At 42.9% G+C, this 23099-nt stretch overlaps 1 protein-coding gene across 2 annotated transcripts; it reads left to right on the top strand.

Annotated features, from left to right (window-relative positions):
* The first annotated feature begins 6681 nt into the window (after positions 1 to 6681).
* ZNF222 (zinc finger protein 222) lies at positions 6682 to 21930 on the top strand. Of its 2 annotated transcripts, XM_011997730.1 has the most exons (4): positions 6682 to 6755; positions 15851 to 15975; positions 16223 to 16317; positions 20624 to 21930. In XM_011997730.1, the coding sequence occupies exons 1-4, from the start codon at positions 6714 to 6716 to the stop codon at positions 21832 to 21834; spliced, it is 1473 nt and encodes a 490-aa protein (XP_011853120.1). In that variant the 5' UTR covers positions 6682 to 6713; the 3' UTR covers positions 21835 to 21930. The 2 variants fall into 2 exon arrangements, with proteins under 2 accessions (XP_011853120.1, XP_011853121.1); XM_011997731.1 differs by lacking the exon at positions 6682 to 6755 and adding an exon at positions 20337 to 20340 and having other exon boundaries at positions 15684 to 16314; positions 20622 to 21930.
* The last annotated feature ends 1169 nt before the right edge of the window (positions 21931 to 23099 follow it).

Genomic DNA, 23099 nt, shown 5'->3' on the forward strand with positions numbered 1-23099 from the left:
CTGAGGCAGAAGAATGGTGTGAACCCAGGAGGTGGAGCTTGCAGTGAGCTGAGATCATGCCACCGCACTTCAGCCTGGGCAACAGAGCTAGACTCCATCTCAAAAAGAAAAAAAGAAAGAAAAGAAATATTCTCTGGTTCTTCGAATATGCAGATAAATTGATGAAGTCTGGTTAACTGTCTTGGTAATTAATCTTTAGGGATAAGTCAGGGAGTGTGCAAATACTGGAGATCCTGCCCAGTGCCCAGGCACAGCTGATTTATCAAGACAGAGAATTCACAATAGAGAAAGAATTTAATACACAGAACTGGCTAAATGGGAGACAGGGTTTTATTATTACTCAAATCAGCCTCCTTGAAAATTTGGAGGCTAAGGTTTTTCAAAGATAGTTTGACAGGCAGGGGGCTAGGGAATGGGTGCTGCTGATTGGCTAGGGATGTTAAAAATGGTCCTTGGGCACTAAGTCCACTTTTGGATGGGGGCCACAGGACCAGTTGAGTCAAGAATCATGGGTTTAGGTGGGGCCATCCGGTTGTCAGAAATGCAGAAGCCCGAAAAGACATCTCAGAAGGCCCGTCTTAGTTCTACAATAGTGATGTTATTTACCGGAGTAATTGGGGAAGTTGCAAATTTTGAGACCTCTGGAATAACAGCTGGAAATCAGAATAATGGCTGGTAATCCTTTACATATATTATCTTAGAATTCAGGCCCCTCTCATCCTCCTAAACTAGTGGGGCCTTTCAATCGTATTACAAAGGCAGTTTAGTTTGGGGGAAGGGCTATTATCATTTAAACAATAAACTAAATTCCTCCCAAAGTTAGCTTGGCCCATGCCCAGGAATTACCAAGAACAGTTTGGTGGTTAAAAGCAAGATGGAATTGGTTAGATGAGATCTCTTGCACTGTCATAATTTTCTCACTGTCAAAATTTTTACAAAGGTGATTTCAGAGATTGAAATAGATATACGTATGTTGTGAAGGTTGTTTGTTTTTTGTCTTTTAAAGCAACAGATCCTCACCTGAGGTCAGGAGTTCGAAACCAGCCTGGCCAACATGGTGAAACCCTGTCTCTACTAAAAATACAAAATTAACTGAGTGTGGTGGCACATGCCTGTAATCCCAGCTACTCAGGAGACTGAGGTGGGAGGATCACTTGAAATCAGGAGGCAGGGGTTGCAGTGAGCCAAGATCATGCCATTGTATTCCAGCCTGGGTAAAAAAACTCCATCCCAAAAAATAAAAAAAAAAAACAAAAAACAAAAAACAAAAAAAACCAGATCCTTTGAAAACCAGAGGTGTATGGGCAGGGAACATAGCATGACAGCAGCAGAGCTTCTGTTGCTATGGATCCAGTTAGAATAAAGACCTGGTTTGGATGCCAATTCAGAGTTATACACCATGGTGTTGACAAAAAGAGTCAAACTCTACAAAATATAAAGAGATTTATTCTGAGCCAAATATGAGTGACCAAGGCCCATGACACAGCCATAAAAGGTCCTGAGAACATGTGCCCAAAGTGGTTGGGTTATAGCTTGGTTTTATACATTTTAGGGGGACAGAAGTTACAAGCAAACATCAATCAATACATGTATACATTGATTTGGTCTGGAAAGGCGGGAGAACTCGAAGTTGGCCATGGAGGTGCTTCCAGGTCATAGGTGGATTCAAAAATTTTCTCATTGGCAACTGGTTGAAAGAGTTATCTAAAGTCCTGGAATCAATAGAAAAGAGTGTCTGGATTATGATAAGGGGTTCTGGAGACCAAGGTTTTTATTACGCAAATGAAGCCTCCAGGTAGCAAGCTTCAGAGAATAGATGGTAAGTGTCTCTTATCAGGTGGAAAACAGTGCCAGACTCTTTAGTGAATTCTCTTCTAGAGAGAGACCTGGAAAAGGAAGAGGAATGTAGATTTTACAAAATGAATATACTAAGTATGCTAGATTCTAACGAGATTGTTCTGATTTGACAATATTAAAGGGTTTCTTAATAAATTGACTTCCAATCTCATCTTTAATATCTGTAGTACTCTTGTGTACTGAATATTATTTTTTTCATTAAACAGTTTTCTGTAGATTCTGAGGAAAAGATACAAAAAATTTTTGAAAAACTCAAAAGGCAGTTTTCTGCTGATGAAGATCTGTGTGACAATTGATTTTAATGGATTTATAGTGCATAGACTATAGTCCCTAGTTATTTAATCAAGCACTAATATAGACATTGTGATGGTATTTTGTAGATATTCAGCCCATAATCAGTTGGTTTGAGTAGGGATATTATGCTAAATACAGGTAGGCCTGATCCATCACTTGAAGATCCTTTAGAATAGAGCTGAAGCTTCTCTGAATGAAAAAATACCACACCTGCTGGTGGCATCTTCCTCTCATGGGTTAGAGTTCCATCTTCACCTTTCTGGTGGCCAGCCATATGCATTTTGGAATTGCTTAGTGATGTGGTTTGACTCTGTGTCTCTACCCAAATCTCATGTTGAATTGTGATCCTGAGTGTTGGAGGTGGGGCCTGGTGGGAGGTGACTGGATCATGGGGGTGGTTTCTAATGATTTAGCATCATCCCCCTAGTGCTGTCTTTTGATGGAATTCTCATGAGATCTGCTTGTTTTAAAAGTGTGTAGCACCTCCTCCTGCTCTCATTCTCTCCTGCTCTGCCATGGTAAGATATGCCGGCTTCCCTTTCACTTTCCATCATGATTGTAAATTTCCTAAGGCCTCGTAGCCACGCTTCCTGTACAGCCTGCAGAACTGTGAGTCAATTAAACCTCTTTTTTTCATAAATTACCCAGTCTCAGGTAGTTCTTTTTTTTTTTTTTTTTTGAGACGGAGTCTTGCTCTGTTACCCAGGCTAGAGTGCAGTGGTGTGATCTCGGCTCACTGCAACTTTCGCCTCCCAGGTTCAAGCAATTCTTCTGCCTCAGACTCCCGAGTAGCTGGGATTACAGATGTGTGCCACCATGCCCAGCTAATTTTTGTATTCTTTGTAGAGACGAGATTTCACTATGTTGGCCAGGCTGGTCTCAAACTCCTGACCTTAGGTAATCCACCTGCCTTGGCCTCCCAAAGTGCTGGGATTACAGGTGTGAGCCACTGCACCTGGCCAGGTAGTTCTTTATAGCAGTGTGAGAACAGACTAATAGACTTAGCCAAATCCACAGTGCCAAAGGAGAGTTCCTTGCAATAATTGCTTGTATATGTCATACTGATTCTGTTTCTCTGGTTGAATGCTGACCAAAAGACATTTTGCCCCACAAGAACTTCCAGAGGAAGAGCACCCTAAGGATGAGTTTTCTGAATTGATTGTGTTTTCTAGAATTGGATTTCTACTCTTACTAAATTTAAGAGCACTATTGACTTTATTTCCAGTGCAACATAGGGAACTGGTTGTCAAAGGCACGGTGTGATAATATGCCAAATATCATATTGAATAATCCTAATAAAATGCCTATTGGAATGATTCTGGTTACCATGAATTTGTTAGTTTAGGACACAGTAGACAAACTTTTCAGTATAGTATATTTCCTGGATGCTCCTACTGGGGCTTCAGAAATTAGGAAAGAAGGCCAGGCACCGTGGCTCACGCCTGTAATCCCAGCACTTTGGGAGGCCGAGTAGGGCGTATCACAAGATCGAGACCATCCTGGCTAACATGGTGAAACCCTGTCTTTACTAAAAATACAAAAAAATTAGCCAAGTGTGGTAGCATGTGCCTGTAGTCCCAGCTACTTGGGTGGCTGAGGCAGGAGAATGATGTGAACCCGGAAGGCAGAGCTTGCAGTGAGCCAAGATCACGCCACTGCACTCCAGCCTGGGTGACAGAGCGAGACTCCGTCTCAGAAAAAAAAAAAAAAAAAAAAGAAGAAGGAAAGAAGAAGATGAGGTCAATCACTTTGCAGGGCTGAACTTCACCTTGTTCATCATAGTAAATAAATTGATGGGAAATCTATGACACTGTCACTGGGTTTGTATTGGCAGAAGAGTTCTATTGCAGGGGAAGAGAACTCTAACTGCAACCACCTAACATTGTCACAGCTCTCAAATCAATTCCAAGACATGTCCAGTTTACAAATCCACATTCACTTATATAAATGGGAGGCCAATGTTAGATGAGTATGGGCCCTGATACATTTCAGAGTTTTCCACAGGAAACCATGGCCATAAACCTGTGATTGAGTCCATAAAAGGAGAAATAATCACTCTTTTGGGCAATGACTGAATCTTCATTGTCAAATGGCACATTGATACGATGATCAGACATGGTGAAGAGAAAGTAGGAACTACTAGGCATATTAGTAAGACACATGCATGACAGAAAGAAAGAATAAATCCTATAAATATTCATGGGCCTTCCATTTTGGTAAAATTTCCATAGGTTCATTGATGTGGTACTATTGAGATATCCCTTCTAATGTACAGGGCAAGAAGCATATGGTATTCCTACAACCAAAGTGTCACAATGTCTAGGGGCCCTCCTTGGCTACTGGATGCTACTTATTCCTCACTGGGATATGCTACTCTGCCTTTTTTGTCTGACCCCAAAACATTTTGCCTCGACTAAGATACGATAAGACTGTGTAATGTGTCCTAGCTGCCATGTAAGTTTCTCTACCCCTAGGACACTATGGACCAGGATTTCCAAAAGTAATTGAAATATCAGTGATACAGAATGACGTTTGGAGCCATCAACTGGTCACATTTGATGAATCAAACCACAAATGGATGGGATTTTGTAGCAAAGCCCAGTCATCCTCTACGTATACTTACTCTTTTTCTTTTTGGTAGAGACAGGGCCTTGCTTTGTTGCCCAGGCTGGTCTCAAACTCCTGGCATCAAGAGATCCTTGTTCTTCAGCCTCACAAAGCAATGAGTACAGGTATGAGCCACCAACCCCAGCCTACTTACTCTTCTTTGGAAAAGCAGCTTATGATTTTGCTAGTGGTCTTAGAAGAGACAGAGCACTTAACCATGACCTACCAAATTAGCATGTGTGCCAAGCTTTCCATCGTGAATTGGGTGCTGTTGGTCATTCCTTGTCTTTAAATTTTATGCGCACATTGGTATCCCATTTGTAAGTGGTATATATATGATTGGGTTTGAGCAGGCTCTGAAGCCACAGATAAGTGTATCATGACCCCTACTCCTACTACATTACCTTCAGAATGAGTGAACATGAAGACAAGTCCTATGAATTACTGTGTCACAGCAGCAAAAAGAAATGAAGTGATTAAAAGTAAACAAAGCCTAAAGGACCTTATGTGCATTATAGGTGTCCTGGATAGAGAGAAAGCCAAGAGAGCTTATTTACAGAAATAAAAGCTGAAAACTTCTCAAATAAGAAAAACACATTATTCTGTAAATCCAAGAAGTTCAATGCATTCCAAGTAAGATAAACACAAAGAGACCCAACGGAGGCATATTATTAAAAAATCGTTAGAAACCAAAGACAAATGAAAAATTTGACAGCAGCAAGTCCAAAGTCACTTGTTATGCACGAAGACATCTTTAACAATGTCAGCAGATTTCTCAGCAAACATCTGAGACGAGATGATATATTCTTTGCTAAAAACACATACACACACATACACACACACACGTCTATTGAGAATTCAACATTCACCCAAACTGTCCTTCAAACTTGAGAGATAAATCTAGTGAATGGGTAGACAATATGTATAGACATAATATATGACATCAGTTGTACAAAGTGGGGAGAGGGAGAAGCTGTGAATGAGTAGTATTTTGCACGTGATTGAAGTTAAGCTGGTATCCATGGCGACAGAGTGAGACACTGTCTCGAAAAAAAAAAATTAAAGAAGGCACAAATAAATGGAGATATATCCATTATTAATGGATTGGGCGACTTCATATTGCAAGGATGTCAATATCTATATCTATAGATTCAATGCAATCCTTAATGACAGTAACATTTTTCTCAGAAATTAAAAAATCCACCTAAAATTCATGTGAAATATCAACGGATACTCTCTCCTCTCCCATGGTCATATCTTAGATCTTGTCATCTTCTAGCAAATATTCCTCCATAATAATTTGCAGCACTACTTTCCAACAACTTTGACTTGTATTTCCACCTCGGTCCCACCAGCAAGCTAGCATCAGTAACATTAGAACCTCGCCAATACCTACAGTCCACTGAGATGATTACCTTTTTACTCTTGTAACTCCTCCTCTCCTCACAGCCTGCCAACCACATCTCTTGTCAGGAGAGGACAGCTCACTTCTCCTAATGTCTCACTTCCCAGAATTGTGTCCCATGAAAATTTTTAGCTAGATGAAGGCAGAGAAAGAAAATATTTGATTTCTTAGGCTTTATGGAAGCGACAGGAATGGCAATAGGGGTTTGGAATGGAGACTGCACGCACCAGTCAACAGGGTGTGTCCTCAATAAGTAGTGGGTAAAGGACATTTACTGAGATGCTATCTCCAACTCCACTTCAGGAAAGCTTGCTGCAGAGTTAGAGTGACAAGAGTCCAGATGCTCTGTTTGAGTCGCGGGCCCTTTGTCTCAGACGGGCGAGTCCGGGGGATTCTGGGAAGTGGAGTCCAGACGCTCTGTGGAGGCTCGAGCACTTCCGGTCCCCAACTGTGACGTCGCTATTTCACTTACCATAGTAGTTTGAGTTATTTCCATGTCTTGCGAGTCCTTCCGAACGAGTCTCCTTTGCTCGAGGCTCGCAACCACCCAATGATCGATTCAGGAGAAAAGAAGCCTGGGCGGAGAGCAGAGGTTTGGAGGGGCGAGGGCGGGGATTGCCGCTCCGGTCCGCTGAGCCTTATGGCCTCGGGGGTCTGTGCTAGCGTCTCAGGGAGTGGGATTGGCGCGACCCTGTGTGCCCTGCTTTGACCTCGCTCAGTCCGCCTCCCTCCTTCCTACATCTGCGGCCTCTTTCAGTGTGGCGTGGAGTGTCACTTAATGTCCGTTTATCTTCCATTGCTGTTTTTGTTGTTGTTGTTGTTGTTTGTTTGTTTTGTAACGCGACTTTTCAGAACCGTTTTGGGACCTGAAAGAGGTAACACAAATGAGAGCCTTAAAAGCAGTCCCTGTCCCTCGTTGTCTGATGGTCTATTGTTAATTTCCCACGAAGCCTGTCAGGTCCCCGGATGGGGTCAGAGCTCCAGCTGCCGGGGCCCCGACCCTTCTCCCTGATCCCTACAGGACGCTGGACGATCCCTGACGCCTTCTGACTTCTTTTTAGGAAAGCGAGGGGAGCATTTAGCTTTTATGGGGGACCGCAGAACGGTCAGGGTGTTTCACAGCTATGTTTTCCCCGAGCCCGACCTTTCTAAAAGAGCAGCAGGAAGGGGACTTCTTGGCTACTGAGGGCAAACCTCTACGTGAGTGATCTTTGGCTTTTTGCTTTGACAGAGATGCTTACCTCAACCAAGAGGGTGTAGGATTTGTCCCTCGGGCATGGGTGTCGATAATAATTAAGCCTTAATTGGTAACTTTATTCCAAATACTTTATACCCCAAAATACATGATCTCCACAGTGGCACTGTGGAGAGGTACAGCCTTTTTAATTTTAAAGATGGGCGTGAGACACAGGTGGAGCAGGAGTTGAAACCTAGGCAGTCCAGGTCAGCCTGAGTTGATCGTCTCTTGAATGCATTCTCACTGAGGCAGAGAAACTAGCTAGGAACAGGTGGAGAACATACGTTAGGACTTGACTGAAGGCACCTTGAGGCAAGGCTTAGGGGCTTGGACTTCTGTAGGAGTTTTTGTTTGTTTTTGGCCTTTTTTTTTTTAGTCTTATCTACTATTTTCTTTCTTTCTTTTTCTTTTTCTTTTTTTATTTTTTTGAGAGGGAATCTTGCTGTCCCCCAGGCTGAAGTGCAGTGGCGTGATCTTGGCTCATTGCAACCTCCGTCTCCCAGGTTGAGCGATTCTCCTGCCTTAGCCTCCCAAGTAGCTGGGATTACACGCGCCCGCCACCACGCCCAGCTAAATTTTTTTGTATTTTTAGTAGAGATGGAGTTTTACCATGTTGGCCAGGCTGGTCTCGAACTCCTGACCTCAGGTGATCCACCCGCCTTGGCCTCCCGAAGTGCTAGAATTTCATTCACTTTTTAACTAATATTTCATATTGTTGTGGAGCCATTTTATTATGGAGCATTCAGAAACTACAGAAATTGGAATAGAAAAAAATTTTTAAGTCCCCTTGAATCCAGGATATAAAGACAGTAAATGTTATGTTTTGAATGCATTTCTTTGTAGCCTTTCTTTTTGATCAAAATTATTATTTATATTTTATTTGTAAACATTCTAACAAAATTCTAATATTATAAATGTGTTCCCCTTATCTGTTTAACTATGGAAACTTCCAGACACCACCAAGAGAGAATTCACTAGTAAGCTTTCAAGTTGTGTCATGGTCATTCTTATTAATCTCATTGTTATTATTCCTATGATTGTTTCCTGATATTTCAAAACATTTGATATTATTTTAGAGCTATAGAAAAGTTGCAAAACAGTATAAGAAATTCTCATGTACTCTTCTTTTTGGGGGGAGTGTGATGGAGTTTTGCTCATGTACTCTTTAGCCAAATTTGCCAAGTGTTTACATTTTTCTTGTTTGCTTTGTTCATGTCCATCAGCCAAATACCACCAGGAACATACTTGCAACTAGAGACAGCTGATTGTAACTTTCTGCAGCAAGGAAGCCCACATACTTGGGTAATCGTGGGATGTCTTGTTAAGAGGCATTTAAGAAGGGCTGGTGTAGCATTTCATATAACATGCTAGATGATAGTAGATATTATATTAAATAATATTGTTATCTGTAATTTATCAGATCTGTTAAAAGACTACTAATACTATAGCGTTATTTTTTACATAGTATTGGATAGCATATTATCTAACACCATGTAATCTAATCTGCAGTTCCATATTTAAATTTGTTCAGTTTTTCATTTGAACTTTTTATAACTGCCCCCTTCCCCACTCTCCATCTCTATCCCCAAAGTTCAATTTTGTGTATCATCTTTAGCTGTCACATTTCCATAGTTGTCTTTAGTCTGGAAGGATTCCACATCCTTTGTCTTTTATGTGCATTGTTGTTTGAAGAGTATAGGCAAGTTGTTTGGGAGAAAGACATTCATTTTTAGCTTGTCTGATATATTTCACCTTTAGATTCTCCATTATTGGTGAAGATACCACAAAAGTGTTAAGGTATCCTTTTCAATGGAACATAACAGGGTCAAATGATATTCATTTGTCCCTTCGTTGGCTTTTCAACTGTGTTGGCTTAGACAAGATCATGTCTTTCAGATTTGTCCACTGTAATGTTACTTTTTAAAAAATTATTATAAAGTTTCTCATAGGGAAATATATTATTAGTGGACAGTCTGCTGTAAATAGGAGTTTCCATTTCTCCTTCATTGATTCATTCATTTGTTGAACTATAAATATTCTATCAATATGGATTCAGAATCCAACCTTATTTATTTTAATGATATATAGATTACAATTATTTTTTCCAACTCCAGTGTATTTTACATATCATAGCATTCATCCATTTCAGGTGTACAATTCAGTGACCTTTAAGAACTTTGTGGAGTAACTATCATTGTAGTTCAGTTTAGATCTTTTACATCCCCCAGTTGGACTCTTCATGCTCATTTAATTTAAACTTCCTTCTCACCTCAAATCTGCCTCAACCACTAATCTACTTTCTCCATATATACATTTGCCTATTCTGGACATTTCATCTGAATGGAATCATAGAATCCATGACTGACTTCTTTCACTTGACATAATGTTTCCAAGCTTCATGTATGTTGTAACATGAGTCAGTATTTCATTCCTTTACATTCTAAATAAGATTTTGTTGTATGGATATGCCAAGATTTCTCTATTTACCCATACAAGGGCCTCTTTGTTGTGTGCAATTTTGGGTTAGTATGAATAACGCTGCTGTAAGCATTCATGTGCTAATTCACATCCATATTGTTGGGCAGCATCCCTGGCCACCCTTTCATGTCTCTCTCTCTCTGCCTTCCATGGCACGTTCCAGGCACAATTCTTTCTGCTCGAACTGCGTAACTGAGGACTCTGCAAATTCCCTGAAGTAGGCGGGAAAATGATCACATGCGACGTGAGTATGGCGTGCCTCTCTTGCTGTTCAAATTTCATCTCACTACTCATGCTGTCATGTGTTTTTCTCAGTCTTGGAAAGACTCAAGGAGAACAACAGGCATTTGAGGATTTCTTCTGTGCCAGGTGCTTCTTTATTTTCTTTTTTTTTTTTTTTGAGATGGAGTTTTGCTCTTGTGGCCCAGGCTGGAGTGCAATGGCGTGATCTCGGCTCACCACAACCTCCGCCTCCCAGGTTCAAGCCTCAAGTAGCTGGGATTATAGGCATGCACCACCATGCCCAGCTAATTTTGTATTTTTAGTGGAGACGGGGTTTCTCCATGTTGGTCAGCCTGGTCTAAACTCCCGACCTCAGGTGATCTGCCCGCCTCGGCCTCCCAAAGTGCTGGGAATACAGGTGTGAGCCACCAGCCCAGCCACTTCCTTTTTCTCTTTCGTTATCATCAGTGGGACACCTCTCATCCAAGTAGTCAAATGAGTGTGGTGCAGCAAAGCACCAGCCCACTATGGCTTTGTTTGTTTAGGTTGTGTGATTGTGCTGCCATGTACCAGTTACCATAGGGCACCTCCAGCTCGCTCTCATGTGGCAGGTGCCAGGTCCTCACTTGGTAAGCCAGGGCTTGGGTTCTGTTGGCGGACACTGTGATGTGACCAATGCTGGTGTGGTTTACCATAGTCAAGACCGGAGGGTCACTGTGGTTGGTGACAGAACAAATCCAAAGCAGATCAGGTGACCTGAAGTGGCCACAGCTTGGGAGAACCTGAGTGTGCTGTGCTCTGCCACCACATCCTTGTGGAAACAACAGATTGACAGATGTTGGATAGGCGGAGGGCTGAGGTGGTGCAGCGACCCAGTCTGTCTGTCCCTGCCCTGAGGCTACTACCACTGCAGACATCCATTCCCCTGGTTGCTTGGCCCAGACCTTCGTGCCTCAGTTGTTCAGTCAGGAAAGGAGCCCAAGTCCTGTACAAAAAGACATGCCTGCTAGTGACACCCACCCAAATGGAAAGCTCAGTAATCTTCAGCACCATTAGAGGGATCCTAACACCCTGGTGTTCCATGGTCTCATCCTTCAACCCTCTGAGATCCCACAGAAGTCTGGGATTTCCAGGGAAGCATTGCCTCCAGATGAGAGTCAGGGAGAGCTTTGTCTGGTACTGTGGTGACCTGAATCGTGAAGCATACCAGAATGTGTACTCTAAAAGGAAAAAGAATGGATGAGAACACTGAGATTGGGGTCTCAGAGGCACAGCCTAATCAGGCTGCTGCCATGTCTGCCTCCACCTCCGCTTCCACCAAGCTCAGTATTTCTAAGCACACGTGGCAGTGAGTTGTTTCCTTGGGACTGGTGTGCAGAGTGTAGTGTCCATGTTACCCTAGTCAGACAGGAGTACTGTCCTACTAGCAGGCCATGGGAATGTCTGTCCCTTCAGTGATTTTATTTTATTTTATTTGTATTTATTTTTTTGAGTTGGAGTCTCGCTCTGTCGCCCAGGCTGGAGTGCAGTGGCCGGATCTCAGCTCACTGCAAGCTCCGCCTCCTGGGTTCACGCCATTCTCCTGCCTCAGCCTCCCGAGTAGCTGGACTACAGGTGCCCGCCACTACGCCCGGCTAATTTTTTGTGTTTTTAGTGGAGATGGAGTTTCACCGTGTTAGCCAGGATGGTCTCGATCTCCTGACCTCGTGATCCGCCCGTCTCGGCCTCCCAAAGTGCTGGGATTACAGGCGTGGGCTAACCATGCCCGGCCTTTCAGTGATTTTATGAGCCACCTGTTCTATGGTTCAGTAGCTCCATTGGCCTGCAGGTGACAGGGTGCATGCCGAGTTCATCATATTTCATGAGAGAGCGCCCATTGTTTTGCATGGTCAATGAAGGATATTCCTTGGTCAGAGTGAAATTCCATGAGGTGTTCAAAAACACAATATCAGTTCTTCTCAAGGACAGCTGTGGTAGTCCCAGTGTTCATGAGTGACATGTATTTATCCCTCCTAGGCAGCAAGCTATTGCCATGTTTTTTGTCCACACACAGTGTACCCAGTCAGTAGCCATACTCCTGACCAGATGGCTGGACTGCTGACAACAGCCCAGAGTTCATGAAAATGTAGCAAGATATGGTAGTAGCAGTTGCCTGCATTGCAGTCACCACTGCATGTAGTTTGGTCCATCAGGCAAAAGGGCCATGTTCAGTCTCAGCCTTAAGATAGCCATTCACTGGCCAGATGCTGGTCACAGCCCAGTGGAGCCTGTCTCCTTGTTGTTTCACAGAGCTGTCTGTAAACCATACTGTACCATCAGTAGGCACATCTGAATCTGGGGCCCCAGGTAGCCCCAGGAGGTGCCAGAACCCCCCTTATGGGTCATTTGGTCTCTGCTGTTAAGCTAGCCATTTGTTCATACAGCCTCCTGGGTCTGATCTTAAATGTACCATTTCCCTTTTTTTTTTTTTTTTTTTTTCTGAGAAGGAGTCTCGTTCAGTTGCCCAGGCTGGAGTGCAGTGGTGTGATCTTGGCTCACTGCAACCTCCGCCTCTTGGGTTCAAGCGATTCTCCTGCCTCAGCCTCCCCAGTAGCTGGGATTACAGGCGCCCACCACCACACCTGGCTGATTTTTGTATTTTCACTAGAGGTGGGGTTTCACCATGTTGGCCAGGCTGGTCTTGAACTCCTGACCTGAGGTGATCGTCCGCCTTGGCCTCCCAAAGTGCTGGAATTACAGGAGTGAGCCACCGCACCCAGCCGAATGTACCATTTGCCTATGATAGTAGAGCTTTACCACTTATCAAAGGGAGCCTGCCCAACTTTATGTGTAGGGTGAATAAGGGCCCAGGTGAGAATGGGCAGTTTATGTCACATGTGTACTCCAGCGATAAGATGCACTGTCCCCATCAGTGCCCAATAGCAAGCAAAGAATTGCCATTTATACAAGCATCCCTTGTGGCTGCCTTAGGCAACATATCCAAAATTTCAGAGACTGGTGCACCTCAGTGTCAACGTTTTGTTTTCACAGACTCTAGTCAGTACACATGCAGATTATGGACCTTGTACCTTCATTGGACTAGCATGTTCTGAAGGTGTAAAGGCATGTCTGGGCCTTGGCTAGTTGAATGGCTTCCAAGGCCTGCTACTACAAAGGGTCCCATTCAAAGTTGATGGCTTTGCCACTCAGTGTCTATGGGGCTAAATGAACACCAAGTGAGTTATGTGCTTTCTGCAGTACCCAAAGGCCTATCGGCTGATGAGTCTCCATTCCATTAGTGGGTGCTGACACGGTTAAGACTTTTTGCTTGCCTGTATCTGGGATATTTGTTTGGCTTCCCATCCATGTGACACTGGCATTCAGCCTTCCATAGTCGGCTGTTCCTCTCCATGCCCTGGAGGTCTGTCTGACCAGCTAAAAAAGTAGGCTGTTAGTTACATTTTGACCTGGTTGGTGTAACATTTTTCTCTGTGGCAAGTAATTCCTGAATTAATGAAGTATGTCTTGTTCTCCACTAAGCATGCAGCAGTGCTTTTGCTGAACCCACCGGGGCTTGGGTGGCTTAGGTGGTAGGCAGGAGTGGATATGCCCCACTGTTATGGTTCAAAAATTACATGCAAGGACACATATCCTCTGAGGCAGCGGTGATATCTGTGTCTGAACAGCCCAAATGCCACCGCTTCTAATACACTCAGCAGTGGGAACCACAATCACTGACACCTGAAGTAGCCCAAAGGATTCACCCCCAAACATAAGCACCACAAGCAGACAGGCGTCATGAGTCACTGAGTTCTTCCTAAAAGCTTTGATGTCATTAGTTTCATTTTTCCCCTAAGAAATATTAGTATTTGAATTCCTCCCTCTCTTTTTCCCTCTTTTTTTTTTTTTTTTGAGGCAGAGTTTCACTCTTGTTACCCAGGCTGGAGTGCAGTGGCGCGATCTCAGCTCACTGCAACCTCCGCCTCCTGAGTTCAAGCGATTCTGCTGCCTCAGCCTCCCGAGTAGCTGGGATTACAGGCATGTGCGACCATGCCAGGTTAATTTTGTATTTTTAGTAGAGATGGGGTTTCTCCATGTTGGTCAGGCTCGTCTCAAACTCCCGACCTCAGGTGATCCACCCGCCTCAGCCTCCCAAAGTGCCAGGATTACAGGCATGAGCCACCGCACCCGGCCTTCCCTCTTACCTTGATAGGAATGGTGAAGACCCGGAGACCGGGCTCCATCCCTAATTGTGCTGTTCTTTTTGGGATAGAAAAATCTGTCGTCCCTCACCAACAATCCGGGATAGCCAAAATAGCATGTCCTTATGATATTACCTATACCTGTCCTGCAGATCGTGAGTCTCTCTTTCTCGAAGGCCCACATCATGCTTACTGGCTCCCTTCTTCTTAGCTGCCTCAGAGACTTTCTGATAACCCACTTCACCCACTTCCAGAGCCCTCTGGCCCCAGGAATATGCGATTACTTAAAAGCCCCACAGTCAGTATATTACACGCCATGCTCCCCTGTTTTCATTTGCCATCCTCTCTTTCTGAATCCATGCAGCCAGCTCACATCTATAGAGGGGTGACCTGTGTCCCACTTATCACTCTGTTTTTTCCCATAAATCATGCAGCTTCTTTCCAGCTCCTGTGCCCCCAAGCTGCCATTACTGCCCTGGACCACAAGCTGGGGGGCATTATGCTCCCCCTTTGCTAATGCATGGTTCTGTCGGACCAGACCCTGCTGTGCCAATTCTGTGGAGCAGGTTCACGGGTTACCAATGTACATGAGTTCAGTAGAAGAGTACACTCAATACATGACTAATTACATAAAGCAGATTTATTGCTTACAGGTAGGCAGCAAGGGAGAACAAAAGCCTGCAGTTCCCTGTGAGCCAGTCCCCCAAGGCTCAAGAAAGCTGCTTGGAGTGGGTAGAGTCTGAATTGCAAGCGCCCCATTTGCAGCTCAGCCGAGGCACCCCAAGAGGCAACGTGTCCTGGATTATGTGCCTCAGGGGCAATATAGCTTACTGGGAAGTTCCTCCCTCACTTGAGATGTTATCTTCCCTAGGAAGGACACGTACATTGCATTTGTAGCACATTCTATGGTTATTATTGAGAGCTATGAGCAAGAAGGTGGGCAGAGTCAATCTAAGGTAATACTGAAAATTGCCCAGTTACCTAAAACTTGTTTGTTGGGCAAATAGTAAAGAAATGTGATCGCATCCGGGGTTAAAATATGAGAGAGAACAATGACTGTTATCAAACCAGGTTGGGACTGAATTACTAAATGTTGCTGGAGCAATAGGCAAGATTAATTGAAACTTATATACATATATATGAAGCCCAGGATGCAGCATTTAGAGTTTTAGAGGGTTACTTATAACTAGACTCAATGAGCGCACAAAGTAAAAATATAGGACCTCATTTTCTTTCTATTCTTTTTTGTCTGTTTGTTTTTGAGACAGAGTTTTGCTCTTGTTGCCCAGGTTGGAGTGCAGTGGTACAATCTTGGCTCACTGCACCCTCTGCTTCCCAGTTTCAAGTGATTCTCCTGCCTCAGCCTCATTTTCATCATTGCATTTCTGGTGGAGCTCAGGAAAATCAGTCATTGTCAGGACACAAACAGAATAAGTCGTAAATCTGTAAGCTGACCTGTGTCTCAAGATCCAGAACAACTTTACACTTGTCCCTTGTGCCAGTGCAATGCTGCTGTCTACCAATAGTCCTTGGCTATAAGATCGAGGTGACATCTGCTTGATGTTGTAGGAGGCAGTGACCTTCAAGGACGTGGCTGTGGTCTTCACTGAGGAGGAGCTGGAGCTGCTGGACCCTGCCCAGAGGAAGCTGTATCGAGATGTGATGCTGGAGAACTTCAGGAACCTGCTCTCAGTGGGTGAGGACAGGCACCCTCTGTAATGGAATGTCAGACCCCAGGAATGGTTTTGTATCCTAGGGTTTTCAAGTTTGAGTGTGCAGTGAGAACCTACATTTCCAGTAAATTTTGCCTAGCTATTAGGTTGGTGCAAAAGTAATTGTGGTTTTTGTCATTGGAAGTAATGGTACACCGCAATTACGTTTGCACCAACATGATATTACTTTGAACGTGTTGGGATTAAGCATGTTACTTTGCCTGTTCACGGGGCATCAACCATTCCATGGAGATACTTTCCACTTCCTAAGGGAAGAAAAGTTTTGGGTGATGGAGACAGCAAGCCAAAGAGAAGGGACTTCTGGTAAGAACCAAGCAGTTGTGTGTTGCTGCATGTTATTTCTGTCTGTTTTAGTTCTGTCCATGCCCATTTCCAGCATTTTGGGGTAAATGGCCGAACCTGTTTCCTGGATTATTACAACCTCCTCCTGCTGATGCCCCTGCTCCAACCCTTCCCACCGTGCCATCTGTTCTCACGCTAGCGAAAGTGATCCTTAGGAAATGGAAGTCACATTGCCATTACTCAGCTCAAAAGCCTTTCTGGCTTCTTGTTTTTATTAGTGTTACAACCTCTTTAAGTGGCTTTTGTAGACCCTGTGATCTGCTCTTCATCCCACACTGCGTGACTGCATCTCCTGTCCTCTCCCACTTGCTCCATCTTTTCCAGGCACATTGTCCTCCCTGCTGTTTCTCTATCCTGCCAAGGACGTCATATTGCCTGTTGTGGCCTGTGATGTAAAACTCAGCAGATTGAACAAGAAACACTTATCTTTCTCTTCTGTAGGCCTGAAGTCTGTCACATCTCACTGGGCAAAAATCAAGCTGTCTTAGGGCTTTGTTCCTTTCTGGATGTTCATGGGGAGAAGACTTCATTTTGGTTTACCAGTCTCTAGGCACTGTCTGTACTCCTTGACCCTTATTTCCTTTCCTCCATCTTTAAAGGCAACTATGTTGCATCCCTGACCATTCTAGTATAGTCACGCTCCCTCTGCCACTCTTCTTATGCCTTCCTCTTTCACCTTTCAGGCCCCTTGTGATAGTATTCATCAATCCTGGATGATTCAGGATGACCCTTCCACTTTCTGCTTAGCTGGCTAGTGACCTCAATGACATCTTAATCTCCCTTGCTGTGGAACGTAACATGTTCATAGGTTCCGAGGATTGGATGTAAACATCTTTCAGGAATGATTATTTTCTCTACCACAAAAGATTCTGCCTCTGAACCCTCACTTGCTCTTCTCTCTGATTGGAATACACTGTCCCCACAAAACTTACTGATCCCTCTTTTAGTTTATGCAGCTCTCTGCTCAGTTTTAATATCATAGGAGAGGTTGTCTCCAAGCACCTTATTGAAAATACTATCCTATCTTTACTCTTCTTGGCCTGCATGTGTTGCGTCTCATGTATTTTTGTCTACAGATAGATCACCTCTCCCCTTTACAATGTAGTCTCCTGAAGGTATTTATCTGTTTCTTTATGACTGCGTCTTCAGCACCTAGAATACTCCTGGTACATGGCAGGTATCTGTAAATATTTGGTATTCTTGTGAATGAATTAATGGATGAGAGGCCTTGACTGTCTGTAAGAATCATGGAGATAGCTAATAAGTGACAGATATACCAGAGTGAATGTTATATAGTCATGCCTTGGTAACCATGGGGTTTTATTCCAGGGCCCCCTTGTGGATACCAAAAGCCAAGGATGCTCAAGTCCCTTCTACATGTAAAGTATTTGTGTATACCCTACGCACATCCTCTCATATACTTTAAGTCATGTCTAGATTAGGTATAACACCAAATGCAACGCCTACCCGTTGCTTTATTCACATGGATTCAATGTATAGGACTCAATGTGAGAAATTCACGTTTTGCTGTGTGGAACTCTGTGGAATTTTTTTTTTTCCAAATACTTCTGATGCACTGCTGGTTGAATCCATGTATGCTGAACCAGCAGATATGGAGGCTGACTGTATGTTGCAGGACAGTTTTTTTTTTTTTTTTGTCTGTGTATGGCTGCTTGTTCAATTTTGACTTTCTTAGATTCTCTTGACATGGTTGGTTTTCTGTGTGTTCTGTTGACCCACATCCCGTGGAAACTTTAAAGCATTATTTTCATGACCACACTGAGAAACATGCCTTCCATGGGGCTTACCCTGGAACTTTCCTTAAGGACCATGTTTATGTCTGTGAGAAATCCTTTATATCTGTGAGCTGAATGTTGCTTATATTTCTGTATGTTTTTCTTCAAAAAATGTGGTGTCTATTTCTGTATCTTTATACAAATTTAATTTTACAGAAATTTTTATTTATATTTACAGAGGAATATAAATTTTACAGAAATTTTTATTTATATTTACAGAGATAGAGTGTTGTATTTTCATCTGGTGAACTTTATGACCTGAAAGGAATTGGGAAACTGCTCTCAAAATAGAAACCTCCCAAAGGATACTCTCCCTTCTCTTTAGAGACTGCTTATTTATAAGTGACAGCATATTAAATATATCCATGTACTACTGTGTGCTGACAGGTACATACTTACCAATTAATATTTTCCAAGATTCTTTCCATTGGAAAAATTTGGAAGTTATCTTTCCGTTGGAAAAATTTACCTAATTCAGGACTTGGTAGTATCCTGACAAAGTTCTAAACATTTTGTGAGCATGAGCCATAGTAAGAAACACACCTTTCAATGTAACCCAGACAAACATTTTTCATGTGTGTAGATGTGTGTGAGTGGCTTTAGTAAGCAATTCATGTAATGACATTTTTCCTGCTTGTCATAATGCTGCAATAATTTTCATTCTAGTTCTTTTTTTGTAAATGTTTATTGTGGGTTTTAACTTTATTTCAGCTCATTGAGGCATAGTCTTGAGTATAAAAAGTTATAAAACCTGCTTACATCATAGGCTTTCTTTTCATTCCACGTGATTCTTAACAGCTTTGGTTGTCTGCTCAGGAGCATCCCCCTTTGTGAACCTCTGGAAGGACAGCCTTTCAGATTCCCCTCAGAACTACAGTTGTCTGTCCCTGTACTCTTTCATACAACCAAGTTACTGTCCATATCAAAACAGAAAAATAAGATTAAGTGTTTTTATACATGTGTAAAATTATTGTGGGGGAATACTTTGAATGTATAGATATTAAACACTCTGAGGTGTTTGGTGTTTAGCATTGTGAACAGTTCAACCAACTGTGAAGTTTAGTGGGACATTTTACAGAGGACTGCTGTCACTTCACATCAAGTGAACATTCGGCAGCTTTTCAAAACTATCTTCATGTTTAGTAATTTGCTAGAAAGACTCTTAGAATTCACTGAATGCTTTTATCCTCATAGTTACTGATTCTTACAGGGAAAACATGCATATTATAGTTAACCAAGATGAGAAACCAAATAAGACAGAGTCCAGGGAAGTACCAAATCCTTATTTTCTATTGTATTCTCCCAGTAGAGTGGAGTATGTTACATTGCCAGGATTAGCATGTGACTTAGACACAGATAACTCCCAATCAGGGAAACTTACCTGAGTGCTGGGATCCAGAGTAATTATTGGGGCTCCATTACATAGCCATAATTGGTTGGTTGATTCCCATGTGGTTATTTAGTCTCCTGGTTCACTGATTCCCTGTGAGGTAAAGCCCCTCCATGAATCACACTGATGTTCTTTCTGATGTGAGGAGTACCACCCGCCATGCGCCAAAGGAGTGGCCAGTCACAACCCTAAATAATATTGTTTCACTATCCAGAGTTACCCAGGTTTTACCTTCAAGCAAAGAGACTCTCCTCAGGCATGACACTGCAAGATCCTAGAGATTACCTCTCAGATGCTGACAACGTCCTGGCCTCTTTCAAGTTAGGTTAACTTCTTTGTAAGGACGTGTGACAGACAAATATATAAACGATGTATTCTGTTATTGCTTCTCCTTAAAGTTCCTTTGGATTCATATTTCACTACGTATGTAATATTTTAGCTTTATGATTTACCACACAACATTTTAGACTCACTAAAAAATTCACTAGAAATAGCAATAAGTGAAGTGTATATATTAATTTTTTTAAACAAGTATTTTATTTCTATCCAGAATTTTACATACGAGACATGGTGTGGTTCTAAATTGGTCTAATGCAAACCAGAAACCAGGGTGCGTTTGGAAAACAGAAAATGAATGTTCATTAAAGTTAAATCCCACATCCTAAGTGTGAAGTCTTGAAAACACTGAACAAAGACTTTACTTGTCCACATGTCTCGTTTGGTGTTTTTTGTTTGTTTATTTCTGTTTTTTGGTTTTTTTTTTTTGAGGCAGAGTCTCACTCTGTTGCCCAGGCTGGAGTGCAATGGCCTGATCTTGGCTCACTGCAACCTCTGCCTCCCAGGTTTAAGCAATTCTCCTGCCTCAGCCTCCTGAGTAGCTGGGATTACAGGTGCATGCCACCATGCCTGGCTAATTTTTGTATTTTTAGTAGAGACGGGGCTTCAACATGTTGGCCAGGATGGTCTCGAACTCCTGACCTCATGATCCACCTGCCTCGGCCTCCCAAAGTGCTGGAATTACAGGTGTGAGCCACCATGCCTGGCCTACTTGTCCACATATCTTAATTCTGTGTCCTTATAGGCAAGATCCAAACTGAAATGGAGACTGTTCCAGAAGCAGGAACACATGAAGAATTTTCCTGCAAGCAAATTTGGGAACAAATTGCAAGTGACTTAACCAGGTCTCAAGATTCCACCATAAATAACTCTCAGTTATTTGAACAAGATGATGGCTCCTCCCAGATTGAGGAAAGACTATCTACAGTTCACACAAGAGAAAAACCTTCCCAGGGTGGAAAGTGTAAACAGTCCTTCAATGATGTTTCCATCTTTAATCTTCCTCAGCAGTTATGTTCAGGAGAGAAGTCTCATACCTGTGATGAGTGTGGAAAAAGCTTCTGTTACATCTCAGCCCTTCATATTCATCAGAGAGTCCACATGGGAGTGAAATGCTATAAGTGTGATGTGTGTGGCAAGGAATTTAGTCAGAGCTCACGTCTGCAAACTCATCAGAGAGTCCACACTGGAGAGAAACCATTCAAATGTGAGCAGTGTGGGAAAGGCTTCAGATGTAGATCAGCACTTAAAGTTCATTGCAAATTACACATGAGAGAGAAACCTTATAATTGTGAGAAATGTGGGAAGGCCTTCATGCACAATTTCCAGCTTCAGAAACATCAGAGAATTCATACTGGGGAGAAGCCATTCAAATGTGAAATATGTGGTAAGAGCTTCTGTCTTAGGTCAAGTCTTAATAGGCATTGCATGGTCCACACAGCAGAGAAACTGTACAAATCTGAAAAGTATGGAAGAGGTTTCATTGATAGGCTAGATTTGCATAAGCATCAGATGATTCATATAGGACAGAAACCATATAATTGTAAAGAATGTGGGAAGAGCTTCAAATGGTCCTCATATCTTTTGGTCCATCAGCGAGTCCACAGTGGAGAAAAGCCATACAAATGTGAGGAGTGTGGGAAGGGCTACATTAGTAAATCAGGTCTTGACTTCCACCATAGAACCCACACGGGAGAGAGATCTTATAACTGTGATAACTGTGGGAAGAGCTTTAGACATGCTTCTAGTATTTTGAATCATAAGAAACTCCACTGCCGAAGAAAACCATCGAAATGTGAAGACTGTGGAAAGAGGCTTGTACACCGGTCATACTGTAAAGATCAACAAAGAGACTACAGTGGAGAAAATCCATCCAAATGTGAGGACTGTGGGAAGCGCTACAAGAGACGCTTGAATTTGGATATAATTTTATCATTATTTTTAAATGACATATAAGTTATACATGTTTGTGGAGTGTGAAATTTGATACATGTATATAATGTATATAAATGTATGCTGATTAAATCAGTTTAATTTGTGTATCACCTGAAACATTTATGATTTGTGTTGGAAAAATTGAACATCTGTTTTTTGGATTTGAAACAAGTTACTGTTGATTATAGTCACCTATAGGGCTGTAGAACATTAGAAGTGAAGTAGTGAGGAGTTTTTTTGTTTTTGTTTTTGTTTTGTTTTGTTTTGTTTGAGATGGAGTCTCACTCTACGCCCAGGCTGGAGCACAGTGGTGCAATCTTGGCTCACTGCAAGCTCTGCCTTCCGGGTTCAGGCCATTCTCCTGCATCAGCCACCCGAGTAGTAGGGACTACAGGTACCCACCACCAAGCCCAGCTAATTTTTTGTATTTTTTAGTAGAGATGGGGTTTCACTATGTTAGCCAGGATGGTCTCAATCTCCTGACCTCGTGATCCGCCTGCCTCATCCTCCCAAAGTGCTGAGTAGTGCGGAGTTTTGAATAAAGTTACAGGATCAAGGGCCAGGGTTCTAGAGAGAGGAAAAGAGAGGGAGAGAGATTTTTCTTGGGACTGGAACCCGAATGAACTTAGTCCAGGGGAGGGGTGCAGTCCCTCCCACTGCTTGCCAGGTTGATCAGGCCTGCAAAGTCAACCGTTTCAATTCATCCTGCATGGATATCTATTCAGGTGACTTGGATCAGTAAGACAGGGAAACTTTCCACCCATTCCTCATGGATGTCTATTCAGGCAACACAAGCCAGTAAGGATTAGGAAAGGAGAGGCAAAGCACCCTGAGTGAGAAAAAAGGTAGGAAGAGGAAAAGAGAGAAAAAAGGGAAGGGATTGACTGGGCATTGTGGCTCATGCCTGCAATCCCAGCATGAGAGGCCAAGGCGGGCAGATTGCTTGAGTGTAGGAGTTTAAGACCAGTCTGGGCAACATGAGGAAACCCTGTCTCTAAAAAATACAAAAATTAGCCGGGCATGATGGCACATGCCTGTAGTATCAGCTACTTAGGAGGCTGAGGAGGGAGGATCATTTGAGCCTGGGAGGCAGAGGTTGCAGTGAGCTAAGATCACATCACTGCACTCTAGCCTGGGTGACAGAGTGAGACCCTGTCTCAAAAAGAAAGAAAATCATTGGCTGGTAGGGCGAGGCGGTCCCAATCCCTCTTGGACTGAACAAAGGAGGACAAACACGGGAATAAAGATAAAGACAAAAGAGTATATTTGGAAGAAGGGGTCAGGAG

Source organism: Mandrillus leucophaeus, unplaced genomic scaffold, assembly GCF_000951045.1.
Source record: "Mandrillus leucophaeus isolate KB7577 unplaced genomic scaffold, Mleu.le_1.0 Scaffold546, whole genome shotgun sequence".
NCBI lineage: Eukaryota > Metazoa > Chordata > Mammalia > Primates > Cercopithecidae > Mandrillus > Mandrillus leucophaeus.